Source organism: Herpailurus yagouaroundi, unplaced genomic scaffold (genome assembly GCF_014898765.1).
Source record: "Herpailurus yagouaroundi ecotype Mexico unplaced genomic scaffold, PumYag 159, whole genome shotgun sequence".
Lineage (NCBI taxonomy): Eukaryota > Metazoa > Chordata > Mammalia > Carnivora > Felidae > Herpailurus > Herpailurus yagouaroundi.
The window spans coordinates 30604482-30628030 of NW_024412400.1; the positions used below are offsets into that span (position 1 = coordinate 30604482).

Consider the following 23549-nt stretch of genomic DNA (forward strand, 5'->3'; position numbering starts at 1 on the left):
GAGAGTTTTTGCATCCATGTTCATCAGGGAAATTGGTCTGTAATTTTCCTTTTTAGTGGGGTCTTTGTCTGGTTTTGGAATCAAGGTAATGCTGGTCTTATAGAATGTGTTTGGAAATTTTTCTTCCATTTCTATTTTTTGGACCAGCTTCAGAAGAATAGGTATTAAAACTCTTCTTTACATGTTTGGTAGAATTCCCCTGGGAAGCCATCTGAATATATCTGTTAAGTCCATCTGATCCGTTGTGTCATTCAAAGTCATTGCTTCCTTGTTGATTTTGCTTAGATGATCTGCCCATTGTTGTAAATGGGATGTTAAAGTCCCCTACTATTATGGTATTATTATCAACGAGTTTCTTTATGTTTGTGATTAATTGATTTATATATGTGGGTGTTTCAAGTTGGAGTCATAAATATTTACAATTGTTAGATCTTCTTGGTGGACAGATCCCTTAATTATGATATAATGCCCTTCTTCATCTCCTGTTACATCTTTGTTTTAAAATCTAGTTTGTCTGATATATGTATGACTACTCTGGCTTTCTTTTGACATCCATTAGCATGGTAGATGGCTACTTTCTTTTTTTTTTTTTTTTAATTTTTTTTTAACGTTTATTTTTGGGACAGAGACAGACAGAGCATGAACGGGGGAGGGGCAGAGAGAGAGGGAGACACAGAATCGGAAACAGGCTCCAGGCTCTGAGCCATCAGCCCAGAGCCTGACGCGGGGCTCGAACTCATGGACCGGGAGATCGTGACCTGGCTGAAGTCGGATGCTTAACCAACTGCGCCACCCAGGCGCCCCTAGATGGCTACTTTCAACCTGCAGTGTCTTTAGGTCTAAAATGAGTCTCTTTTAGGCTTTTTTTTTTTTTTAATGTTTATTTATTTTGAGAGAGCATGAGTAGGGGAGAGAGAAGAGATTGAGAGAACGAGAGAGAGAATCCCAGCACAGAGGCTGACACGGTGCTCAGTTCCACAGACCATGAGATCATGACCTAAACCAAAATCGAGTCAGACGCATAGCCAACTGAGCCACCGAGGCCTGTGGATTGGTTTTAACGGCCATTTCTGCTAGTGTTACCTCCTGACACCATGCAGTGCAGGTTGACCTAATGAAACAAACAAGTAAGGAATTTGGAGTCCTGGCTGTGCCTCTTTCCAGCTGATTGGCCTTGGACAACTATTCTAACTTCTCTGAGCCTGTTTAATCATGTGTAAAATTGGAACATAATGCTTATGTCCCAGGGTTGTTGTGAAGAGTGAGTTACTATTTAAGAAATCTCTTTGAAAACTTCCAATTGTATCTAAAACAATCTGTTATTTCAGTTTTTTCTTCTGTCATCCATAGTGACAGTTTCAAACCTTGGCTCCCATTTCTCTGCCTAATGCCATCCCTTCTCAGCATTTAACCTCTTTTTTTCCTCTAAGAAATTGAGATATTGTTGAGTGCCCATTATGAACAAGACCCCTGGCACATAAATAAAAGTAAACAGTCTTTTCTTCACATTTAGTATTTATGCTTGCCACATGTAGTAAGTAAAAAGAAAAATGGTTCTGCAAGGTTGGTAAGAAAACACAGTAGTCACCTGGCTTACCCCTCTGAAGCTGGAATTCTGGCTGCTCGGAAGCACTCATTTCAATGCCTTTAAGTCTTTTGGTATTGTCCCCATGTTTCTAAGTAACATTTGATACTGATTTTTTTTTTTTAATTTTCAGTTTTAGCTATTTATCTAATGACTTGTTACCATGAAATATAAGGGTTTTACTCTTTTACATACAATTTCCATCCCCTCATCCTGCCAGGATTGTATATCTTAATTTTTGGTTAGATCAGTATTTCATATTTACATCATTAAGATGGTAGATATTATTCACATCTGAGACAGATAGTCTAATGGTAAGCATATTTCTTACATAATTTTTTGTTTTCCTGGGAATTAATAATTATCTCATTTTCATTTACTTTTTAAAAATGTACCTACCCCTGATTCTTCCCAAACTCTCTGACCCATGTGTAAGTCTTCTCTGTGTGTTCAGACGTATCAGGTAATTTATTTTTTTTTTTCTTTTTTGTGAAGATGTCTTTAGTGGAACTTGTCATTCTCGAATAAGGATAAGCAACGCTGTAGGCTAGCTGGAGAGCTGCCATTTTGGGAACGCTTTTCTCCTTTTTGTCTTTGTATTCTGTCATATTCTTTATTAGTTTATTTCTTCATTTTTGGTAGAACATACTTTTGAGATCTTCTATGTCTAAAATAACCATAGTCTCTTTTTATGTCAGATTGAGAGTTTTATCAGCTGTATAATTCTGCTTTCAAAGTAAATTTTATACTGGATGTTTTTAGTTAAATATGAATCTTTTAGGCTTTAGCATCTGATAATGATAGACTGGTTAATTTTGACCAGCCCACCCACTGAGAATAACTAGGTAAGTTAGATTAAAAAAAAAAAAAAAAAGTCTGCTTGAAGTAGAGTGCTAAACAAGCCGGTGAAGAATTTACCAGGCCAGGATCTGGGCTAAACCAGAGGTTGAGGCAGGAGCCCAGGGTTGGGGCAGTTATTAGCTGGACCTAGAGAAGGTAGCTCAGAGGGTAGAGACTGAATGGGGTTTTTGATAACTTCAAGGAGCTAAGAGAATAAAAGATTTGGTGTCCAAAGCAGCTGTGAACCCCTCCTTACTGTGGGTTGGGACCTCAAAAGGCAGCACCCTAGGAGGAAGGATGGGCTGGATATAAAACAGGCCCTCTTGAAATTGTCACTCAGCCACAGACATTTAGATCTCTGAAACAGTTTAAGGTGACCCTAGAGTGCTTCTGTCCCTAGGCATCTCCAGAGTTCTAAGCCTTCCAGGAACCTGGAAGAAGCAAACTTAATTTTTTTCCAGAGGGAAAAAAAACCCACTGTTCTGGGGCTTGAATTATTTCTTCAAATAATTTTTGCAAATACACTGCCTGATACCCACTCAGAAAGTGACCCCTGACACACAAGAAGATAAGCAACAAAAATGCGAAAAAGCAGAAGCGACAGAAGATAGACACAGATACATGGCAAATCTAGATATTGGGCAAATACCATGCTCCAACTTTGCAATAGCTGTGTTCACTATGGTCAGGGAGGTAAAAGATAAGATTGAGCACTTCAAGAAAGAATTGAAAACTATATAAAAAATGAAATGAGGGGAAATTATAATATTGAAAAGTAAAATAAATTAAGGCCTTAAAGATTAAGAGATAATTAAGAGAGCTTGGATATAGGACAGAAGAAAATGTTTAGAATAAAGCACGGGCAAATGATGGAAAATATAGAGGGAAGATAAGAGAAAGAGGATGCAGTGAGAAAGTTTAATATGAGTATTTTTGGAATCCCTGGAGGAGAAGAAAAGAGTATGAATGAGCAGAAGCAATATTTGAAGATAAATTAACCAAATGTGAGGAAGGCCATGTATTTATGAAGTCAGAGAATCTCAAGCAAGATAATAAAAAGGTTAGTAAAAAAATATTTACCTATGTTGAAAGCTAAAGACAAAGAGGAAGTCTGAAAGCAGTCAGAGAAAAAAAGAAAGATTATTTAACAAGAAAAAAAGATTATAAACAGCTCTGAACAGCTGATTTGTCAGCTAAAACAGTGAAAGCCGGAAGACGATAGAGTGATCCTTACAAAGAAATGACTGTTCTCCCTTGCCAAACCAAAATCTGTATCCAGAGTGAAGATGACATAAAGATATTTCAAATCAATAAAAATTGAGAGAATTTGTCATTGACAGACCAGCGCCAAGGAAATACTAAATGTTCTTCAGGCAGATGGAAAATGATCTCAGTTGGAGTTGAGCAGATAAGGAAGAAATGAAAGACAACAGTAAATATGTGGGTAAATCTAAATGAACAGTGACTGTATGTAACAACAGTAGCCTTTTCAGTTTTACATATATGTGTAATTATGATGGCATTTAAGTCTGGTTGGGGGATAAATGGAATTAAAATATTTCTGTAGTCCTTGGGTTGCCTGGGCATTGGTAAAATGACTAACACTGGATTTGTTAAGTTGCAGACCTATGTTTTAATCTCGAGAGAACTATTAAAAGTATATATTGATATATTAATAGAGTATATATTTTCCAAGCTACTAGAGAGAGAATAATGAAATGATCATAAGTTACCATTTCCAAAGAAGGCAGGAAAGGAGAGAAAAAGGATCATAGTGCTTATTAAGTACACATTGTACTTAATAAATGATAGATTTAAGGTTTCTCCTGCTATCTGAAGGTTCACCTTACACCACTTCTGCTTTTCAAAAGACTTAAGTTAGTACCTGTCTTTGCTAACTGAAAAAGCTGAAGAGGATTTTTACTTTTATGATCATTGCTTCTTTGCTTTATGCCATCTTGGCTTGTGAACACAGGTTTCATAGGAAGGCTTTCAGACAGTGGGGGGATCCTTGCAGGTCCATTAAATGTAATTGCATAAAATGGCCTAATTAAAAGATACAAATTGTCCAACTGGATACAAATAATTAAACTCAATTATTTGGTGTTTATAAAGATGCAGCAAAATTGAATTGTTCTTAAAAGAATTTTGTTTCTGTTTTTTTTAATTAAGATAAAACATTATATTGATTTCAGGTGTACAATGTAACGATTCAGTAGTTATATATATTCTGAAGTGATCACCACGATAAGTCTAGCTGACATGTGTCACCATACGTGCTTACAAAATTTTTGTGTTTGTGATGAGAACTTTTTTCCCCCAAAGATTTAGATGCCTCTGTTTTCTCCTTTATTGATACTGCCTATTAGGATATGAATCTCTGAGGCATTTGGTGATCAGTATTTTTATCTTATTTTATTTTAAATTAATACATACAATATTATATTAGTTGTAGGTATACAACATAACGATCTACACATTACAAAATGCTCACCATGATAAGTGTAGTTACCATCTGTCACCATACAAAGCTATTATAGTATTATTGACTATATCCTGTATGCTGTACTTTTCATCCTTCTGGTTTATTTTATAATTGTAAGTTTGTAGCTCTTAATTCCCTTTGCCGATTTTGCCCATCCCCCTGCCTTCCTCACCTGGCAACTACCAGTTCTCTATATTTATGAATTTGTTTATTTTGTTTTGTTTTTTAGATTCCACATATAAATGGGTGATGAGAACTTTTAAGATGTAATTGTTTTGTTTGCTTTTTTTTTTGAATGTTTATTTATTTTTGAAAGAGGGAGAGAGAGAAAAAGCACAAGTGGGGTAGGGGCAGAGAAAGGGAGAGAGAATCCCAAGCAGGCTCCGTGCTTTCAGCATGGAGCCCGGTGTAGGGCTCAGACCCACGAACCATGAGAACATGATCTGAGCTGAAGTTGGATGCTTAACCAACTAAGCCACCCAGACGCCCCTGTTTACTTTGTTTTTTAACTTACTATATTGTGATTATTACCTCCTGTTCCCCATTCTCCCTCTCCCTCCTCACTAATTAATAGATGAAATTCTAAGTGGTTATGGAGAGATGTAGAGAGAGACTGATGGGTATTGATGGAGGTGAGGGCTGATAACTAGCTGTGGCTGGTATCAAGCCATTGAAAAATGGTTGGGATAATGCCCTTACTCTGGTTGCTGGAACTGATTTCTTTGAAGTGGGGTAAATGGTAAAGCAGGTTCAAGCCTCCTACCGTCTTTCCATCTAACATGACTATTCTGCACTTTGATTTCTATAACTTTTTCTTGAAGTCTTACTGATTTTTGTTCAATATTCTTAGTTTCCAAGGTTTTTACAACCTTGTATCTCTTAATTTTTTCATGAGTTTTTTTAAAATAAAAGATGTTGGGGAGAATAAGTCAAACAGAGCAAGTTTTCATGTAAATCTAGAAATTTTAGAAAGGTTCTGTTTTCCATTTTTTGTCAGCGTTATGGATTTTTAAGTAATTAGATGTTTGATTTCCTGAGAAGTGGGGTATTACCATATACAGTTGAGAACTTGTTTTTACGGGTAAGCGCAAAGGTTATTTCCTATTTTAAGGTTTCAAGGATATTGTTTCAATGCCAATAATGAAAAATACTACACCTTTGGCTTCTAGGTTGTAATGTTGCGTCAACAAGTAGAAGAACATGAAAAAGTTAAACAAGAGATGGCCATGGACTATAAGCAGGAGTTAAAGAAACTACATGAAGAAGTAAGATTTTAATTATATTATATGTTGCATAATTCTCTCTTTAACCCTTAGAATTTTGTTAACGGGCCTGTTTGGACTTTATAAAACGAGAAGTGTATATATTCTCTGGGAGGTATAGGGTTAGAAATTTATTTCTTTGTTTTTAAATTCAGGCATAGAGTCTTGTCTAATTATATGTTTGGTGCTATCTAAACAGGGATTCTAAAATGTGTTTCTCAGTTGAGTACCTGAAAGAAATAAAGCCGTTTTTGTATAATACTATAAAATATTGATACCAAGAACTTACGTAAAAAATTTTAATGTTTGAGTTACATCAGCTAGATTTTAAATAATGGAGAATCCAAAGTTTTCAAAAGCATTTTGGGATAAATAAGAAAAGTAAAAATTGTAGCAACTCAATGTTGCTAATTAACTCAATGTTGAGTTAAATCAGCTAGATTTTAAATAATGAAGAATCCAAAGTTTTCAAAAGCATTTTGGGATAAATAACAAAAGTAAAAATTGTAGCAACTCAATGTTATTCTCCAGATTAGGAAAAAACAACAACAACCTGCTTTTATTTTTATTTAATTCCAAAGCATTCCTCTCCTGCTTACTGAGTATCAGTGTTCCACAGGAGAATGACTCAAGAACCACAGGTCTAGAGAAAAGAAAAAAGAATTTTTATTTACTGCTTTTATCATAGGTGTGGTTTATGGGGTCCTTAAGTGCAAGGCTATTGTAATAAAAATTAAAGTTTTGTTTAAAAAATATTTTTCCCTTGATTTTTTCTTTGATGCAATATCTTTCTGTTCTAGTGTTTATTTTTTATATGCAAGTTTGAGTCATTTGTATTTAATTTGCAAATCTAACACGCTCAGTCTATTTTCAATAGTCCTGTTTAGCACTGCTCTTGCTTTCATAATACCAATTTGTTCCACCATGACTGTTTACAAATTCTTAAATTTTAAGTCTAGAAATAACTGTGTCTACAGTTAGGCAGACTGAAAAGAAGCTATGAAAGACTACAGAAAAAGCATATAAGAGACTTCAGAGGAAACACCAAAAATCACAGGGAAGATCGATCTGAAATTGAGAGGTTAACTGGAAAAATAGAGGTATGTTCATGGTAATAATTTCTTCATAGTGGTTGGCAGACTTCCTGTAGGAAGATGCTCTTTCTAGAAATGGTACTAGTTCTGAACCTGGTTTTCTGCCGTCTCCAGGACTGGCGTGGAGCTATTTCAGAGGTACATCCTGTCATCACCTGGTCTTCTGTGGTTAATGGGGTTATTACCTATCAGTAGTTTCCAGTGGGGCACTACCACCCTTTGAGGGCATTTGGAAATGTACGGACACATTACTTTAGTTGTCCAAATGACTGGGAGTGAAACTGGTGTTTAGGGGACAGGGACTAGGGATTCTAAACATGCCCAGGGCCACACTACACAGGAAGGGTTACTGTCCCCAAAATGCCAATATTGAGAAACATTGACCACCAGTCACTACCAGTCCTCCATGGGCAGTGTCCTTGTCTTATTTACCACCTAATAGAATAGGGGTTAGTAAATGTTGAAAGTACTTGGCTTTTTGTACAGAGTACTGTGCATATCAGATTGCTTATCCTCAGTTCCCATTTAGATGTAGTAAGCCATTTACTCCCTTCTTTGCTAACTTTCTTTTTATTAAGGCAGAGTAACTCTGGTTATTGTGTATGTTGATTCCCAGAGGACCTAAGGGAGGTGGTGAGTTAACACTGCCAAGAGTGAAGGAAGAAACAGCATGAGGCTGTCACTCTTTTCCGTGGTATCTGCCTCTCCCCTCCTCTGTCTATGCCATTGGTCCTCCAATGTACCAAGAATCACCAGAGTCCTCTTTAGGCTGTCAGAGATTCTGCTCCAGTAGTATGATGTGGGGCCTAGGAATCTGCATTTTATCTAGCTCCCCTGGGTGTTTGTAATTTGAGAAGTATTGTTCAACATCTCTCTATGATTAGTTACAATTTTCTCAGAGCATCTGTCACCCACAAATACCATTATTACTATTTAGAATTGTAATTTCTGTATTTAGTGTTCTTTTACATCATAATATTTTTATACATTCGAGGAGCCTAGACTCAGGACTATGCAGATGCTGCTTCCTTTCTAGGCATCTTCAGCGATACCTGAGGTTTTCTCCCCAGACTCCTCATCTTCCTCTTGTTCCTCATTACCACTTCCTGGCCATTCTCTTTTCTACCTTAAGACCCCATCTTTGATCTTCATGTCTTCAGCCTGTATCCCCTACCAATATACATACAACCAAAGTCGTCATCTTCTGATCCTTGGGTTATTTCCCTAGCTTAGAGGTTTCAGCTTCCAGGACACTGTCACTGTCTCCAACAATACACTTACCATAATTCTTAAAGGTTTCAGTATCTACAAGGATGATACTTATATGACTCTGGTCTTTGAATTCCTTGTTGTTCTTTCCTCCATGGACATATTGATCTCCTCCTTATCTCATCCACCCATTCCCGCTACTGTTCCTTAGGTATCGTCATGACCAAACTTGCAACCCTCCTGGAATCACATTTTTAAGCATTTCATTCTTTGACTACCATCCTTCTCTTTTTAGCTCACTTCCTCTAGTCCCATGACTCTCAATAGTCACTTGATCCCATCCCCAAGTGATTGAACTCTGCCACCTTTTCACTGCTGCATAACTATCTCATGCGTTCATGTGTCAGTCATTACCCAGCTTCAATTCCATGGTAACATTCCTTATATTCCCCTTCAGCTCCTGTGTCCCTCTCTTACTTCATCATATTTGCTTGGCAAAACCATAACTCTAGTTAAATCCAGCTTTCTGCCCAGTCTCTACTTGGCTGGAGAGAAACATAATCATGCTGACTGGCCTCATTTTAAATTCATGGTCACTTCCTCAAATAAGTCCCAATGCTACCCAGAAACATACTATATTTCCCTTCACTCTGCTACTTTCCATAATGACTATTTCATACTTTCTCTTTTCTCAAACTTTCGACACTTTTTTCCACATTCTTATATTTGGGTGATGATCTAGCTTTCCATTTCATTGAGAAAATAGGAGCAATAAGAAGAGATTTTCACAGACTTCTGACACTATATCTTCCCACCTATTTGCATCTGTGCCCATATACTTTGCCTTCTTGCTGGTGGAACTGCCCATACTCTCCCCGATCCTTACCCAAGACATGGCTCCAGCGATTCTTCTCTCTTCTGCATCCTCCCTTCCTTCATACTGGATATTTCCAACACCATCCAGATTTCTCCCCTCTTAAATCCTCTTTTGACCTCTCTTTCTCTGGATGCTGCCCCATTTTTTTCTTCGTTTTTTAAAAATGTTTGTTTTTGAGAGAGAGGGCAAGCAGGGTAGGGGCAGAGACAGAGGGAGACACAGAATCTGAAGCAGGCTTCAGGCTCTGAGCTGTAAGCACAGAGCCCAACGCGGGGCTCGAACTTTTGAAATCATCTGTGACCTGAGCTGAAATCAGATGCTTAACTGACTGAGCCACCCAGGCACCCATTTTCCTTCATTTTATAACTAACCTACTTTAGGCATCTGTACTGGTCTCCAATTCCTCATTGTCCATTTTTCTTGCACTCGCTCAATAAGGCTTTTGCCCCCTCAACTCTGCAGAAGCTATTTACTTGGAGGTCACCAATGACTTGTACCTGAAAATAGTTCCTTGATTTGACTTAGAGAACAGCCATACTTTCCTGGGCTTTCTCCTACCTTGTTAACCAGTCCTCTCAATCTCTTTTGATCCCCAACCTTTTACCATTGGAATACCCTAGGGTAGTGTCATTGGACCTCTTCTTTTTTCTATCCATGCTCCCTCCCTTGGTGATATCCTCCAGTCTTGTAGTTTTTAGCACTGTATATATGTTGATAATTCCCACTTTTATATATCCAGCCTCGACCTGTCCTTTTTGCTACAGAATAATTTTTCCAACTGCCTGTTTCAGCTGTTTCACATCTCCACCTTGATACCTAAAGCTGTGTCACACTTCATACTGGTTTTCTCTTCCCCATCTACCAACACCATTCCTGTTTCAGTTAATGGCAACTCCATTCCTCAACTTCTCAAGCCTAAAACCTTGGAGTCATCCTCGACTTCTCTTTTCTCCACACAGCAGCCAGAATGATTCTGTTGTAATTATGTCAAATCATGTCCTCTCCTCTACAAAAAACCTTCTAGTAGCTTCTCTCAAAAGCTGAAGTGATCCTGATGACCTACACAGTCTTGCTCCTTGTTAACTGACCTTTCTCTACCTACTTTTCCTTTTACTCCATTCAAGCCATACCTCGTTGCTTGCCCTTAAACATACCAGGACATTTCTACCAGTTCAACCTTTGTACTTGCCTTTCCATCTTCCCAGAATAGTATGACTTCATCCCTATCTCCCCGGGAATTTAAATGTTACTCAGTCTGGCCATCCTTTTTTTAAAATTGCAACTCCCAACTCTGAGCACTGTGTGCTCCATTTTCTCTAAAATAGGTATTATCATGTAATGTATTATACAGTGAATGTGTTGTCTATTGCCAATTGAATGGGGCTAGGATTTTGTTTGTTTTTGTTAACTGTTGTATCCCCAATCCCTAGAATAGCCCCTGGCATATATAGGAGAATGAATGAATGAGTGAATGAATGATTATCAGAAAGCTGGTTAACTGTGATTACCCCCAAGTTAGCATGAGACTTCTGGAGTTGAGGGTCCTAGAGAACAGTGATAGAAATCCCTTTGATTTTCATAACTCATAATTTCATATTTTATATGATCATAAATCATTTTCATAATCATATTTTCATAAATACTGGGCTCATCTTCTTTGTTGTTCATGCAACTTGTAGTGACCCATCATTAATTTTGACTGTTCCACTTTGGGTTACAAATATCTGTTAAAATTTAGTACAGATCTCCCATTGTTATTCAAGTTCTTGCAGTTGTTCTGTTGAGACGGTAAAAATCTGGATATCAAAGGGTATTCTGCTTTAGGAATCTATTTGGTTCCTGAATTTCAGATACTGAGAAGAATTGGGCTACAGAGGGACTCGCCTGAAAATTTATTTGATCTGTTCAGTTTCTGTGTTTGGATATCAAGAATTGGTAGCAGGATCTCCTCATAATCATATTTTGAAATTTTAGTTCTCTTCAGATCAGTTTTCTGAAGAACATCACAAAAAATGATAACAACCTTTAGGTGGCAGCAAATCTGTGAAAACCATCGTGGACCCAGTATTCAGCATCTGTGCTTCATACTCTTCACCATTAGGGTGTTAAATTTAGAGAGACAGATCTCCAGAGGCTCAGTATGTCAGGAATTTAGTGTTGCTCTCCAGTTCTATCAGCTAAGTGAGTAATGGAGCTCCTGCTGGGGAGTAAGGTGTGTGTATACCCAGGGACGAGGGGAAAAATTAAAGTAAGAATGAATCTGGGAAGCATGACAGTAAGGAGAAGCACTTAGAAGTTAACTACCTTAATTGCCTCTTCAGGAATTTCGTCAGAAATCACTGGACTGGGAGAAGCAACGCCTGATTTATCAGCAACAGGTATCTTCTCTGGAAGCACAGAGGAAGGCTTTGGCAGAACAATCAGAGATAATTCAGGTAGGTTTAAACCATTTTAAAAAAAGAGGCGGAGAAGTCTTGATGACATTGGCACTAGCTGAATGCAGTACACGGGTGCTCTCTCATATCTGCTCACGTCTTTGTGCCACATGCTCCTTTGCCTGCTCCCTCCCTCCCTTGTGCTCTCTTTCCCTCTCACTCTGTGGCTGTCTGGTTCTCCTGCTCACTACATGCTCACGTTCACGTCATTCTCCTAATCTTGGTCTTCCCTTTTTCTCCCCCTCTGTCCTTCCCCTTCTCCCTCTCTCTACCTCTGTTCTTTCTGTTTTCTTTTCCATTTCTTTGGTGTTTGGCTGTTTCTGGCTCTTGCCTTGGCTCCACTTCTGTGTCTCGCTCGGTTTCTGATAGCTGGGGTACCTTGGCTGAGATGCCTCCGCCAGGGAGCCTCAGATCGGCTGCTGTTTGCATACAGATACTAAGAGATTCATACTGCACTGATGTGCATACCAACTAAAAGTATCTTTGTGGTGACAGATACTTTTTAGAACTGTAGGAAAAACCTTTTTTTAAATGAACTGGTGGCTTAAGCAGAACTAAAAAATTGCTACCTAATTTGGGGATATTGCTTCTTAGAATACACTCATTTTGTATGCTTTTCCAATTAAAAACCAAGAACATAAAAGGAAATGAACATAGAGGGGAGTAAATATTTGTGACCATTCATTGTGTGCCAGACAGAGTCTCAGTGCTTCTTCTAGAAGCAGTTATCTGGAATATATTGTTCTGTGTTATCGCTTTCATTTGATAATCTGTCAAGGTTGGTAGTTATCTCCGTCTTACAGAATAAGGGAATTACTGGAGAAATTACAAGAGCTGAAGGAAAACCTTAAAAAAATATATTAAAAAAAAAGTCTGCATTATTTTCTACTTTAAGTCTCAGTAATGTTTTGGCTTTTAATCATTCCCCTGAAATAACAGCTGGCTGATAAAGTACCATGAATGCTGTGCTGTGAGTAACTCTGGTCAGGTGGCACGAGGGGCCTCCAGCAACCTCAAGGAGGAAAATTATTTACTAGGCTGCAGCAAGCTATGCAGTCAGAGTGGGCCAATAAAATCCTGGATGTCTAGACCAGAGTTTTTTTTTACCTGAATGCTAAAGCACTGTGCAAACATAAATAGTTATAAGATATTGTTAAATTCTTTTTTTTTTAAATGTTTATTTATTTTTGAGGGAGACAGAGCTCCTCCAGGGGAGGAGCAGAGAGATAGGGAGACACAGAATCAGAAGAGGCTCCAGGCTCCTAGCTGGCAGCACAGAGCCTGACACAGGGCTCGAACCCACAAACTGCGAGATCATGACCTGAGCTGAAGTTGGACATTTAACCGATTGAGCCACCCAGGTGCCCCTATTATATTCTAATTGTAACCTTCAGGTTGAAAAAAAAAAAAAGGAATCACGTCCTACTTTTTAGTTCTCAATTACTCATCTGTGGAGTGTGCTTACTATTGATTGCAAATCCTTTTTTCAAATTACTATTGTGATTACTCTGCATAATTAAACCTCATTGTTGGTAAAAGTGAGATTTTTATTTACCGTAATTCATCTAGGCTAGAAGAAGAAGCCTTTAAAAAGCCAGCACTTGTTTTCCCTACTAAGGGTGTTTGAATTATTCTTCTGATACTCTGCCTGCTTAACTCAAAAAATGTTACTGATAATATATTTCTCTTTCTTCCTTAGCAAGCTAAACAAAATTAAATCTTCATGTGATTCAGGAGCGTCATTAAAAAAAAAGAAAAAAACTTTTAAATGAATTTCTGTATAGTTGTTACCCAACATTAGATGGTTACCATCATTTTGCCAGTCTTTTTTTTTTTTTTAATTGTGGTAGAAAACACTTTAAAATTTACCATGTTAATGATTTTAAAGGGTATGGTATAGTAATGTTAACTATATGCATAGAGTTGTGTAACAGGTCTCTAAAACTTTTCTCACTTACAAAACTAGGCTCTGTACCCATTGAACAACAGCTCATTTTGCTGGTCTTATTTCATCCTTCTCTACTTTTTTATCTTTGGCTGGAATATTGCAAAGCAAATTACAGAAATTGTCATATTTCCCCACAGATAAGGACTTTAAAAAATTATAATATACTAGTACTACATAGTACTAGTTGTAGTATAATATACTATGTATATGTACTGTGTAGTATAATATATATACTGTGTATATGTACTATGTACATAGTACTAGTTGTAGTATAATATACTATGTATATGTACTATGTAGTATAATATACTAGTACTACATAGTACTAGACTACCGGTTGTCTGAAGTTATGTCTTTTAACAGTTGGATGTTTAAATTGGAATCCAGTCAAGGTTGACACATTACATTTTGGCGATATGTGAATCACCATTGAACAATAAAGGGAGAAAAATCTGGGTGATTGGATAAATGGATATCACATCTACACTTCCCCAAGTTTTTAAAAACTCTTGATGTAGACTTTTTTCTTATACATTTTTTAACATTTAAAAGTGGAGTTCATAGTAACTTCTCAATCTTTGAGTCATTTATTTGTTCAAGTTCTTTCTTCTGGTCAGCTATTAAAGTTACATAATACATGTTCATTTTAGAAAAATGAGAAAATGTGGATGACATGAGAAGTAAATAAAATAACCCATAATTCTGTCCTTTAGAGAGTTAGTTACCATGATTTACATGTTGGTATAAATTTCTACCAACTTTTACTATGCTTATCTGCAGTTATATACTGCAGTCATGTACCTTTAGTAGGAAAACATTGTTATGTGTGTGTGGGAATATGTATCCTTGGTTTTTAGATTCCACATATAAGTGAAATCATACAGTTTTTGTCTTTCTGTCTGACTTATTTCACTTAGCATAATGGCCTCTAGGTCCATTCATGTTGTCACAGTGGTAAGATTTCATTTTTTTTTTATGACAGAGTAATATTGCATTATAATAGAATATGAATATGTATGCACACACCCCCCATCTTCTTTACCTGTTTATCTATTAATGGACACTTAGGTTGTTTCCATGTCTTGGCTGTTACAAGCAGTGCTGCAGTGAACATAAGGGTACATACATCTCTTTGAGTTGATATTTTTGTTTTCTTCAGCTAAAGACCCAGGAGTGGAATTACTGGATCCTATGGCAATTCTATTTTTAATTTTTTGAGGAGCCCTCAGACTTTTTTCTGTAGTGGCTGCACCAATTTATATTCCCACCAGCATTGTATAACGTCTCCCTTTTCTCCACTCAGTAATACTTGTCTTTTTGATACTAGCCACTCTGACAGGTGTAATGTGATACTTCATTATGATTTTGATTTGCATTTCTCTGATGAAGAGTGATGTGTAGCATCTTTTCATGTGCCTGTTGGCCATCTGTATGTCTTTGGAAAAATGACTATTCGTTTTTATTTTATTTTATTTTATTTTATTTTATTTTATTTTCCTCTGCCCATTTTAAAATCAGGTTTGGTTTTTTGATATTAAGTTGTGTAAGTTCTTTATATATTTTGGATTTTAATTCCTTATCATATGTATGACTTGCAAGTATCTTCTCCCATTCAGCAGATTGCCTGTTTGTTTTGTTTATGGTTTCTTTTGTTGTGGAAAATGTTTTTAGCTTGATGTAATTCCATTTGTATATTTTAGCTTTTGTTGCCCTTGCCACAGGAGACTGGTCCAACAAAATATTGCTAAGACTGATGTCAGAGCTTACTGCCTGTGTTTTCTTCGAGGAGTTTTATGGTTTCACTTTTTATGTACAAGTCTTTAATCTATTTTGAATTTTTGTATGAAGTGTAAGATAGTGGTCCAGTTTCATTCTTGTGCATGTAGCTGTCTAGTTTTCCCATCATTTGTTGAAGAGACTGTTTTCCCCCTTTGTATGTTCTTGTCTCCTTTGTCATGGATTAATTGACCATATAAGCATGGGTTTGCTTCTGGTTTCTATTCTGTTCCATTGATATATGTGTCTGTTTTCATACCGGTATCTTACTGCATTAGTTACTATAGCTTCGTAGTACAGTTTGAAATTAGGGGCCATGATACCTCCTGCTTTGTTCTTCTTTCTTAAGATTGCTTTGGATACTTGGCATCTTTTGTAGTTCCATAGAAATATTAGGATTCTTTGTTATAGTTCTATGAAAAATGCCATTGATATTTTGATGGGGATTGCATTGAATTTATAGATTGCTTTGGGTAGTATAGACATTTTAATTCTTTTAATTTATGAGCATGGAATATATCTTTCTATTTATGTTGTTTTCAGTTTCTTTCATCAATGTCTTATGGTTTTCAGTGTACAGATCTTTCACCTTATTGATTAAATTTATTCCTAGGTGTTTTATTCTTTTTGATGCAATTGTAATTGCAGTTATTTTTGCAGTGGCATTTTTCTGATAGCTCATTATTAGTGTGCACAAATACACTACTATGTTAGTATGTTAATTTTGTATCCTACAGCTTTACTGAATTCATTTATTAGTTCTAGCGGTTTTTTCTGTAGTCTTTAGGGCTTTCGTTATGTAGTGTCATGCTATCTGCAAATTGTGACAATTTTACTTTTTCCTTTCCAATTTTGATGGCCTTTTATTTCTTTTTCTTGCCTAGTCACTGTGGCTAGGACTTCTAACACTATGTTGAATAAAAGTGGTGAGAGTGAGCATCCTTGTCTTATTCCTGATCTTAGAGGAAAAGCTTTCAGCTTTTTACTGTTGAGTAAGTAGGTTAGCTGTGGATTTGTCATTTATGCCCTTTATTATGTTGAGATATGTTTCCTGTATATCCACTTTATTAGGAGTTTTTATCATAATGGATATTGAATTGTCAAATGCTTTTTCTGCAACTATTGAGATGATCCTGTGATTTTTATCTTTCATTTTGTGGTGTCTCACATTGATTGGTTTGTGGGTATTGAACCATCCTTATGTTCCAGGAATAAATCCCATTTGATCATGATATATGATCCTTTTAACGTATTGTTGAATTCAGTTTGCTAATATTCTATTGAGGATTTTTGCATCTGTGTTCATCAGGGATGTTGACTTGTAAATTTCTCTTTTTTTGTGGTGTCTTTGGTTTTGATATTAGGGTAATTAATGCTGGCCTCTTAAAATGAATTTGGAAGCATTCCTTACTCTTCAGTATTTTGGAATAATTTGAGAAGGGTAGATACTAACTCTTGTTTAAATGTTTTGTAGAATTCACCTATAAAGCCTTCTAGTTTTGGACTTTTGTATTTTGGGAGTTTTAAAATTACTGCTTCAATTTCATTACTTGTAGTTGGTCTATCCAGATTTTCTATTTATGTGTGACTTAGTCTTGGAAGGTTGTGTGTTTCTAGGAATTTATCCATTCTAGGTTTTCCAGTTTGTTGGCATGTAATTGTTTGTGGTAGCCTTTTATGATCCTTTGTATTTTCTGTGGTGTCATTTGTAACTCTTTTATTTATTTTGTCCTTCTCTCTCTTTTGTTTTTTTTCTTATGAATATGGCTGGAGGTTTATCAGTTTGCTTATCTTTTCAAAGAACCAGTTTTTAGTTTCATTGCTCTTTTCTGTTTTAAGTCTCTATTTCATTTATTTCCTCTGACCTTTATTATTTCTTCCTTCTACTAACTTTAGGCTTTGTTCTTCTTTTCCTAGTTCCTTTATGCGTAAAGTTAGATTGTTCATTTGAGATTTTTGTTTCTTGACTTAGGCCTCTATCTTTAAGAACTTCCCTCTTAAAACTACTTTTGATACATTGTTTCCATTTTCATTTGTTTCAAGGTATTTTTTTCTTTCAATTTTGTTGTTGTTGTTGTTGTTGACCTATTAGTTGTTTATAGCGTGTTGTTTAGTCTCCAGGCGTTTGTGTTTTTTCCAATTTTCTTCTTGCAGTCAATTTCTATTTTCATATTATTGGGGTCAGAAAAGATGCTTCATATGATTTCAATCTTATTGAATTTATTGTGGTTTGTTTTGTGGTTTAACATGTGGTCTGTCCTGGAGAATGTTCCATGTACACTCGAGAAGAGTGTATTTTGCAGTTTTTGGATGACATGTTTTGTTTATGTCTGTTAAATCCATCTGGTCTAATGTGTCCTTTAAAGCCAGTGTTTACTTACTGGTTTTCTGTCTGGCTAGTCTATTCATTCAGGTAGGGTGTTAAAGTCATCTACTATTTATTATATTACTGTCAGTTCTCTCTTTATGTCATTTAATCTTTTCCTTATTATGTAGGTGCACTAAGCATTTTGTAATACAATATTTTATTTAACTTTCACGCTTAAGCTTTTCCTTTTTAAATATGACAAATCAACAAATGTATAGTAATAATGATTGCAAAGGAGTCCAGTCTACTATTAAATGTACCATAATTTATGTAACCAATCCCTAATTATAGAACATGTAGTTTTTTTACTTTTTCACTCTTGTAAATAGTGCTTGGTTGAATGTCTTTATATAAACATCTAGGAGAGTATGTCCATTTATATTCTTAAGAAATGGCTCTAGAAGTGAAATTGCTGCATCCGTGTAGTTGTCTTAAAGATTTTAATATATATTGGCAAAGTACTCTCTAAAGTTTTGTTGATACAGACTTTCACCAGCAGTGTTTGAGACTGTCCATTTCCTCACACTTTACCAATGTTGGGCACTATTATTTCTTTTAATTTCCCCTACTTCTAGACTTGTCTTTGCCAATCTTATAGGTGAAAAAATATGGTATCTGATTATTTGTTTTTAATTTGCATTTCTTTAATTATGAATTAGGTTGGGCATTTTTTCATGTACTTGCAGGCATTTCCAGTTTTTGTAAATGTTTTATGTCCTCTGCCCATTTTTCTTTTAGTATATTTATATTTTACTATTTTGAAATAGCTCTTCATACATTACCTATATTATTAGCCCTTAGCCGTTTTGTTGCAATTGTGGATATTTTCCTATTTGACCTTAATTTTTGCCTAATAGTTTTTTTTTGGAAATACAGTTGTTTCATAAACAATTATTTAGAATTGCTTAGTTCTATTAATTTTTTCTTTAGGGTTTCTGTCTTTGATGTCCTACTATAAAGCCTTATCTAAGCCAAGATTTCTTCTGCTTTATAATTTCTTTTTTATATATTTGATCTGAAAATTATTTTGTGACATGGTATTTGATACACTAATTTTTTTTTTCTAAATGGTTATCCACATAATTTATTGACTGTTAGATTTTGAGAACTTGACAGAATGAATCTAAAATTGATGTGGAAAAATAAATGAATGGTACTAGGCAACGTTTTTTAAAAAGAGGGTGATGTTCTATCAAATATTAAAAAATACAGTTGCTAAACAACATGACATTAGATACAATGATAGAATGATGGTTATATTTGCATAGAAAAGGATCCATTTAGTCACTGAAACATAAGGTTATTTCTGTGTGGAAGGCAAGCAATCACCGGCTGCTTTCTCTCTTGCCCATATACAAGTGTTGCAAGGAGAGATTAAGGGAAATCTTAGAGAACATTAATAACATTAAAAAAATTAAAATATTAAACCAGCACAGAGTATAAAATATTTAGCCCATAAATGGTATGTGAGATAAATAGAGGCTGCATTAAATATATATGTTTTCCTTTTGAAATATTTAGATGAGCTGTATGATATTGTACGAGTCAGTTCTAAATCCACTTTTCAATTATGTATGTGTGAGTATAAATGTAATATTTTTTAAAACATCATATTTCTCTCACAACTTACAAAGAAAAGATGATCCTAACTCAAATGTTAATCCGTTGTCTAAGGAGAATTATCCGAGTTAATTAAATTGGCTCAGACCTACTGTTTTAAAGTTTGTGGTGACATAGACACGGCAGTGATAAGGTGTTACTGGGAGCGGTTCTCTTAATGGGCTCGTCAAGCTGCTACTTGGTGGAAATGCCGCAAGGCTGTGGCTGCGCTGACACGTTTGGAGTTGACACTGATGGGGAGGTTGGTGAAGATGGATCCCGCCGTGGCCATAGCTTCATACTGGGATCCTTTGGAAAATAAAAGGCCCTTGTTTCCCATGACACTGTTCTCAGGAATCTTGGTGGTCTGGGAGAGCCACACTCTTGAAGCACCAGGATTACGGACCCCAACCCAGCGAAGGATTTGACTGCAACCCTGGTTCCTAGCCCCTTCCTTACTCTTACACTTCAGCTGCACACCATCGGCTTTTATTTCCATCTCCCTGACAGAAATGGTCTTTTTAAGTTTTTCTTTACTTTGAACACCTCTGCTGTGAGCTCTGTTGTTGAAATAATCCCACTCATTCCAATAGAATAGTTAGGATGCCACATGTTAGATTAATAAGAGGAAGTTCTGGATTCTGGTTCAAAAACTTAATGGCAGTGGTTAGTGCAAAAAAAAAAAAAAAGTTCAGAAATATATCAGCCTTCAGATACCTCTAACACTAGGTATTTGAGAGAAATAATCATTACTTTAGAAGTGATTTATATGATTGCTTCTGACTGTTAGTATTGGAAGAGGTATTTTTGAGATATTCTAGTGTAGTTCTGTTCAGTGGAAATGTAATGAGAATTACATCTGTAACTTCAAATTTTCTTGGCAGTCGCATTTAAAAAGTGAACAGAAAGAGGTGAAATTCATATATTTAACTTGGCATACCAAAAAAATATCATTGAAGCATTTACATTTTTTTTTGTTCACTGAGTCTTTGAAATCCAGGATGTAGTTTACGGTTTGTGTTCATCTCCTTTCAGACTAGCCACAGTCCAGGTGCTCAGTGGCCACACGTGACTGGTGACTGCCATATTGGACTGCGCAGGCCAAGTGTGTTAACTCTAGTTAATGAAAATTGAGACTTTGTACTGGAATGATTAGGTACTTCTTACTGTGCTTAAACACTGTACTTGTGTGCGACTGAAATAGTGAATCAACAAAAGAAGGTGGGTCCTTGATTCCTTACAACTAAGAAATTGGTGAGTTTTTAAGTGTCAGATCTAGACTCACTGGTTAAAGTATAACTTAGTTAAATTGTGACTCCAGCCTTGAGTTTAAGAACTCAGATTTGAACTAAATAGTATTAAATAGCTATTGCAGTGTTAAAAAGACAGTGCTAGTATGTTTTGCAATTACGAATTTTTTCATCCTGAGAGGCCATTTGGGCAGAGGTTTTCTAGCTGTGTTCTGCCAAGGCCGGGGGCTGCCGTGCAGTTTAAGGTGGGCTTGGGGAGGTTCGGCCATCTCAGCAAGTTGGGCCCCCTCGCTTTCCTCCTCACCCTCGTGGCCCAGTCTCTTCAATTATTTATTCTGCACAAGATTCTGTAGAAGAGTTTCCCTTGAGGAAAAAAAAAAGTTTATATTGTATTTTAAAAGTTTGGAAACTGTTGCATGCTTGGCAGTTGTTTTTACAGATCTAAAAATTCTTTGATATCCTTCTTTCACACTATTTTATGAATCTGGCAGAAAAAGGTTTTGGTTCTTTATGCTGGAATCTTGATCTATAATTTACACAAATACTATTTGTCTGTCTCTTTGCCTTTCTCCTTCCAGCCTTTCTCTGGCTTATGAGCATTATTGAGCATGTACTTGTGTGACCACAGTATAGGATTTTGGCCCTGTACAGTATACAATAAAATCTTTCATCTGTAGCATATTGATTTCTCAGCTGACATTTCAGCTTAAATTAAAAAACATTTTTTTAATGTTTATTTTTGAGAGAGAGAGAGAGAGAGAGCGAGCATGAGCAGGGGAGGGGCAGAGAGAGAGGGAGACACAGAATCTGAAGCAGGCTCCACGCTCCGAGCTGAGCTGTCAGCACAGAGCCCGATGCGGGGCTTGAACCCACGAACTGTGAGATCATGACCTGAGCTGAAGTCGGACACTTAACCACTGAGCCACCCAGGTGTCCCATCAGCTTAAATTTTTAAAATAAAATTGGATACCTTTACCTTTTAAAAATACTTAAAATTAGGGAAGTTTGACTTACACAGATGAATTATGTCCATCTACGTTACGTAGAGGAAGTACCTATCTGGATGCAGGGTTAACACTTGTGAAAACTAGAAAGTTGGGAACTACAAACCAGTATAGCTGGGATACATAGCCTAGGAATTACCTAAGTCTGCAGAAATTTTATACTGCAGGTCTGTGAGATAGTCACTAAAGTGGTGTTATTTGTATGTACCTCAGTAGGTAAATCACTAGAAGAAACTAATTTGAGTGCAGTATGTTCAGTGAAGTCTTTTAGCTCAGGGAATGTCTAAAAATTGGTGACAGAACCAGTCCTTTATCTCCTCCAAGCACAGCACCTTTTTCCTCGAGGAACAAAATTCCCCAGTTCCCTCTACCCCAAATTTAAACATTTTGTGGTCAGTTTGAATCATCTGAATATGCATGTTTGTAATGTATCTGAAAATACAGAATAATTAACTACATGCAGCATGTTCTAGGGTGGGGAGAGAGGAGAATTTGACCTGGAAATTTAAGATGTTTAGTGGTTAAAAAAAATGTTTATGAGCTTCCATAAGAAATAAAATAATGCATTATAGTTTCTATTTCCTATGTTGTAAAGAGGAGAGAAATCCTGTTTTCGTATATGATGACTCGTAGATGCAGTTAAACTTCTGTGCAGTGGGTAGAATAATGCAGCTGTCTTTGCAGTAAATGGGTAACATCTCTTCTCCTGAGGAATCCCTTTACTTTCTTAATTTTTTATTACCCCTTCTTCTCAAGATATTTATTATATAATTATTAAGACTTTATTTTTTTAATGATTCTTTAAAAAAATTTTTTTAATGTTTATTCATTTTTTGAGAAAGAGATGGAGATAGAGCACGAGGGGAGGAGGGGCAGAGATAGAGAGAGACACAGAATCTGAAGCAGCTCCAGGCTCTGAGCTGTCAGCACAGAGCCTGATGTGGGGCTCAAACCCACGGACTGAAAGATCGTGACCTGAGCCAAAGTCGGACGTTTAACCGACTGAGCGCCTCCCCCCTGCCCCAATTGCCCCAAGACTTTATTTTTTTAAAAGCAGTTTTAGATTTACAACAACATTAAGAGGGAGGTACAGAGATTTCCTGTATCGCCTCCTCCATTACCAACATCACTCACCAGCATGCTACATTTGTTACTAAGGATGAACTTACATTCACACATCCTGGTCACCCAAAGTCCATAGTTTACTTCAGGTTTTATTCTTGATGTGTATGGCCTATGGGTTTGTACAAATGTGTAATGACATATACCGTCATTGTAATAGCATACAGAGTATTTTCACTGCCATAAAATCCCTCTGTGCTCTGCCTATTCATCTCTCCCCTCCCTCCATCTCCATAACCACTGATATGTTTATTGTCTATATAGTTCTGCTTTTTCAAGAATGTCATATAGTTGGAATCATATAGTATGTAGCCTTTTGAGACTGGCTTCTTTTACTTAGTAATGTGCATTTAAAGTTCCTTCATGTCTTTTCATGTCTTGGTAGCTCATGTTTTTAGTGCTGAATAATATTCTATTCTTTGGATATACCAAAGTTTATTTATCAACTCATCTACTAAAGGACATTTTGGTTGCTTCCAAGTTTTGGCATTTATAAATAAAACTGCTGTGAACGTACATGTGCAGTTTGTTGTGAAAACAATGTTTTCAGCTTCTTTGGGTAGATGCCAAGAAATACAGTTGTTGGATTGTGTGGTAAGAGTATATTAAATTTTGTAAGAAAACACTAAGTTGCCTTCCAAAAAGTCTGTAACATTTTGCATTCATACCAGCAGTGTATGAGAGGTCCTGGTGCT

General features: G+C 36.4%; 1 protein-coding gene across 8 annotated transcripts in view; it reads left to right on the forward strand.

Annotated features, from left to right (window-relative positions):
* Positions 1 to 23549, forward strand: part of CEP63 (centrosomal protein 63) — a 63241-nt gene that overhangs the window by 15634 nt on the left and 24058 nt on the right. For all 8 annotated transcript variants that reach the window (XM_040480238.1, XM_040480239.1, XM_040480237.1 and 5 more), the window contains 3 exons: positions 6080 to 6175; positions 7150 to 7272; positions 11674 to 11787. In XM_040480238.1, coding sequence (XP_040336172.1) covers positions 6080 to 6175; positions 7150 to 7272; positions 11674 to 11787 — 333 coding nt within the window. The remainder of the gene's footprint in view (positions 1 to 6079; positions 6176 to 7149; positions 7273 to 11673; positions 11788 to 23549) is intronic.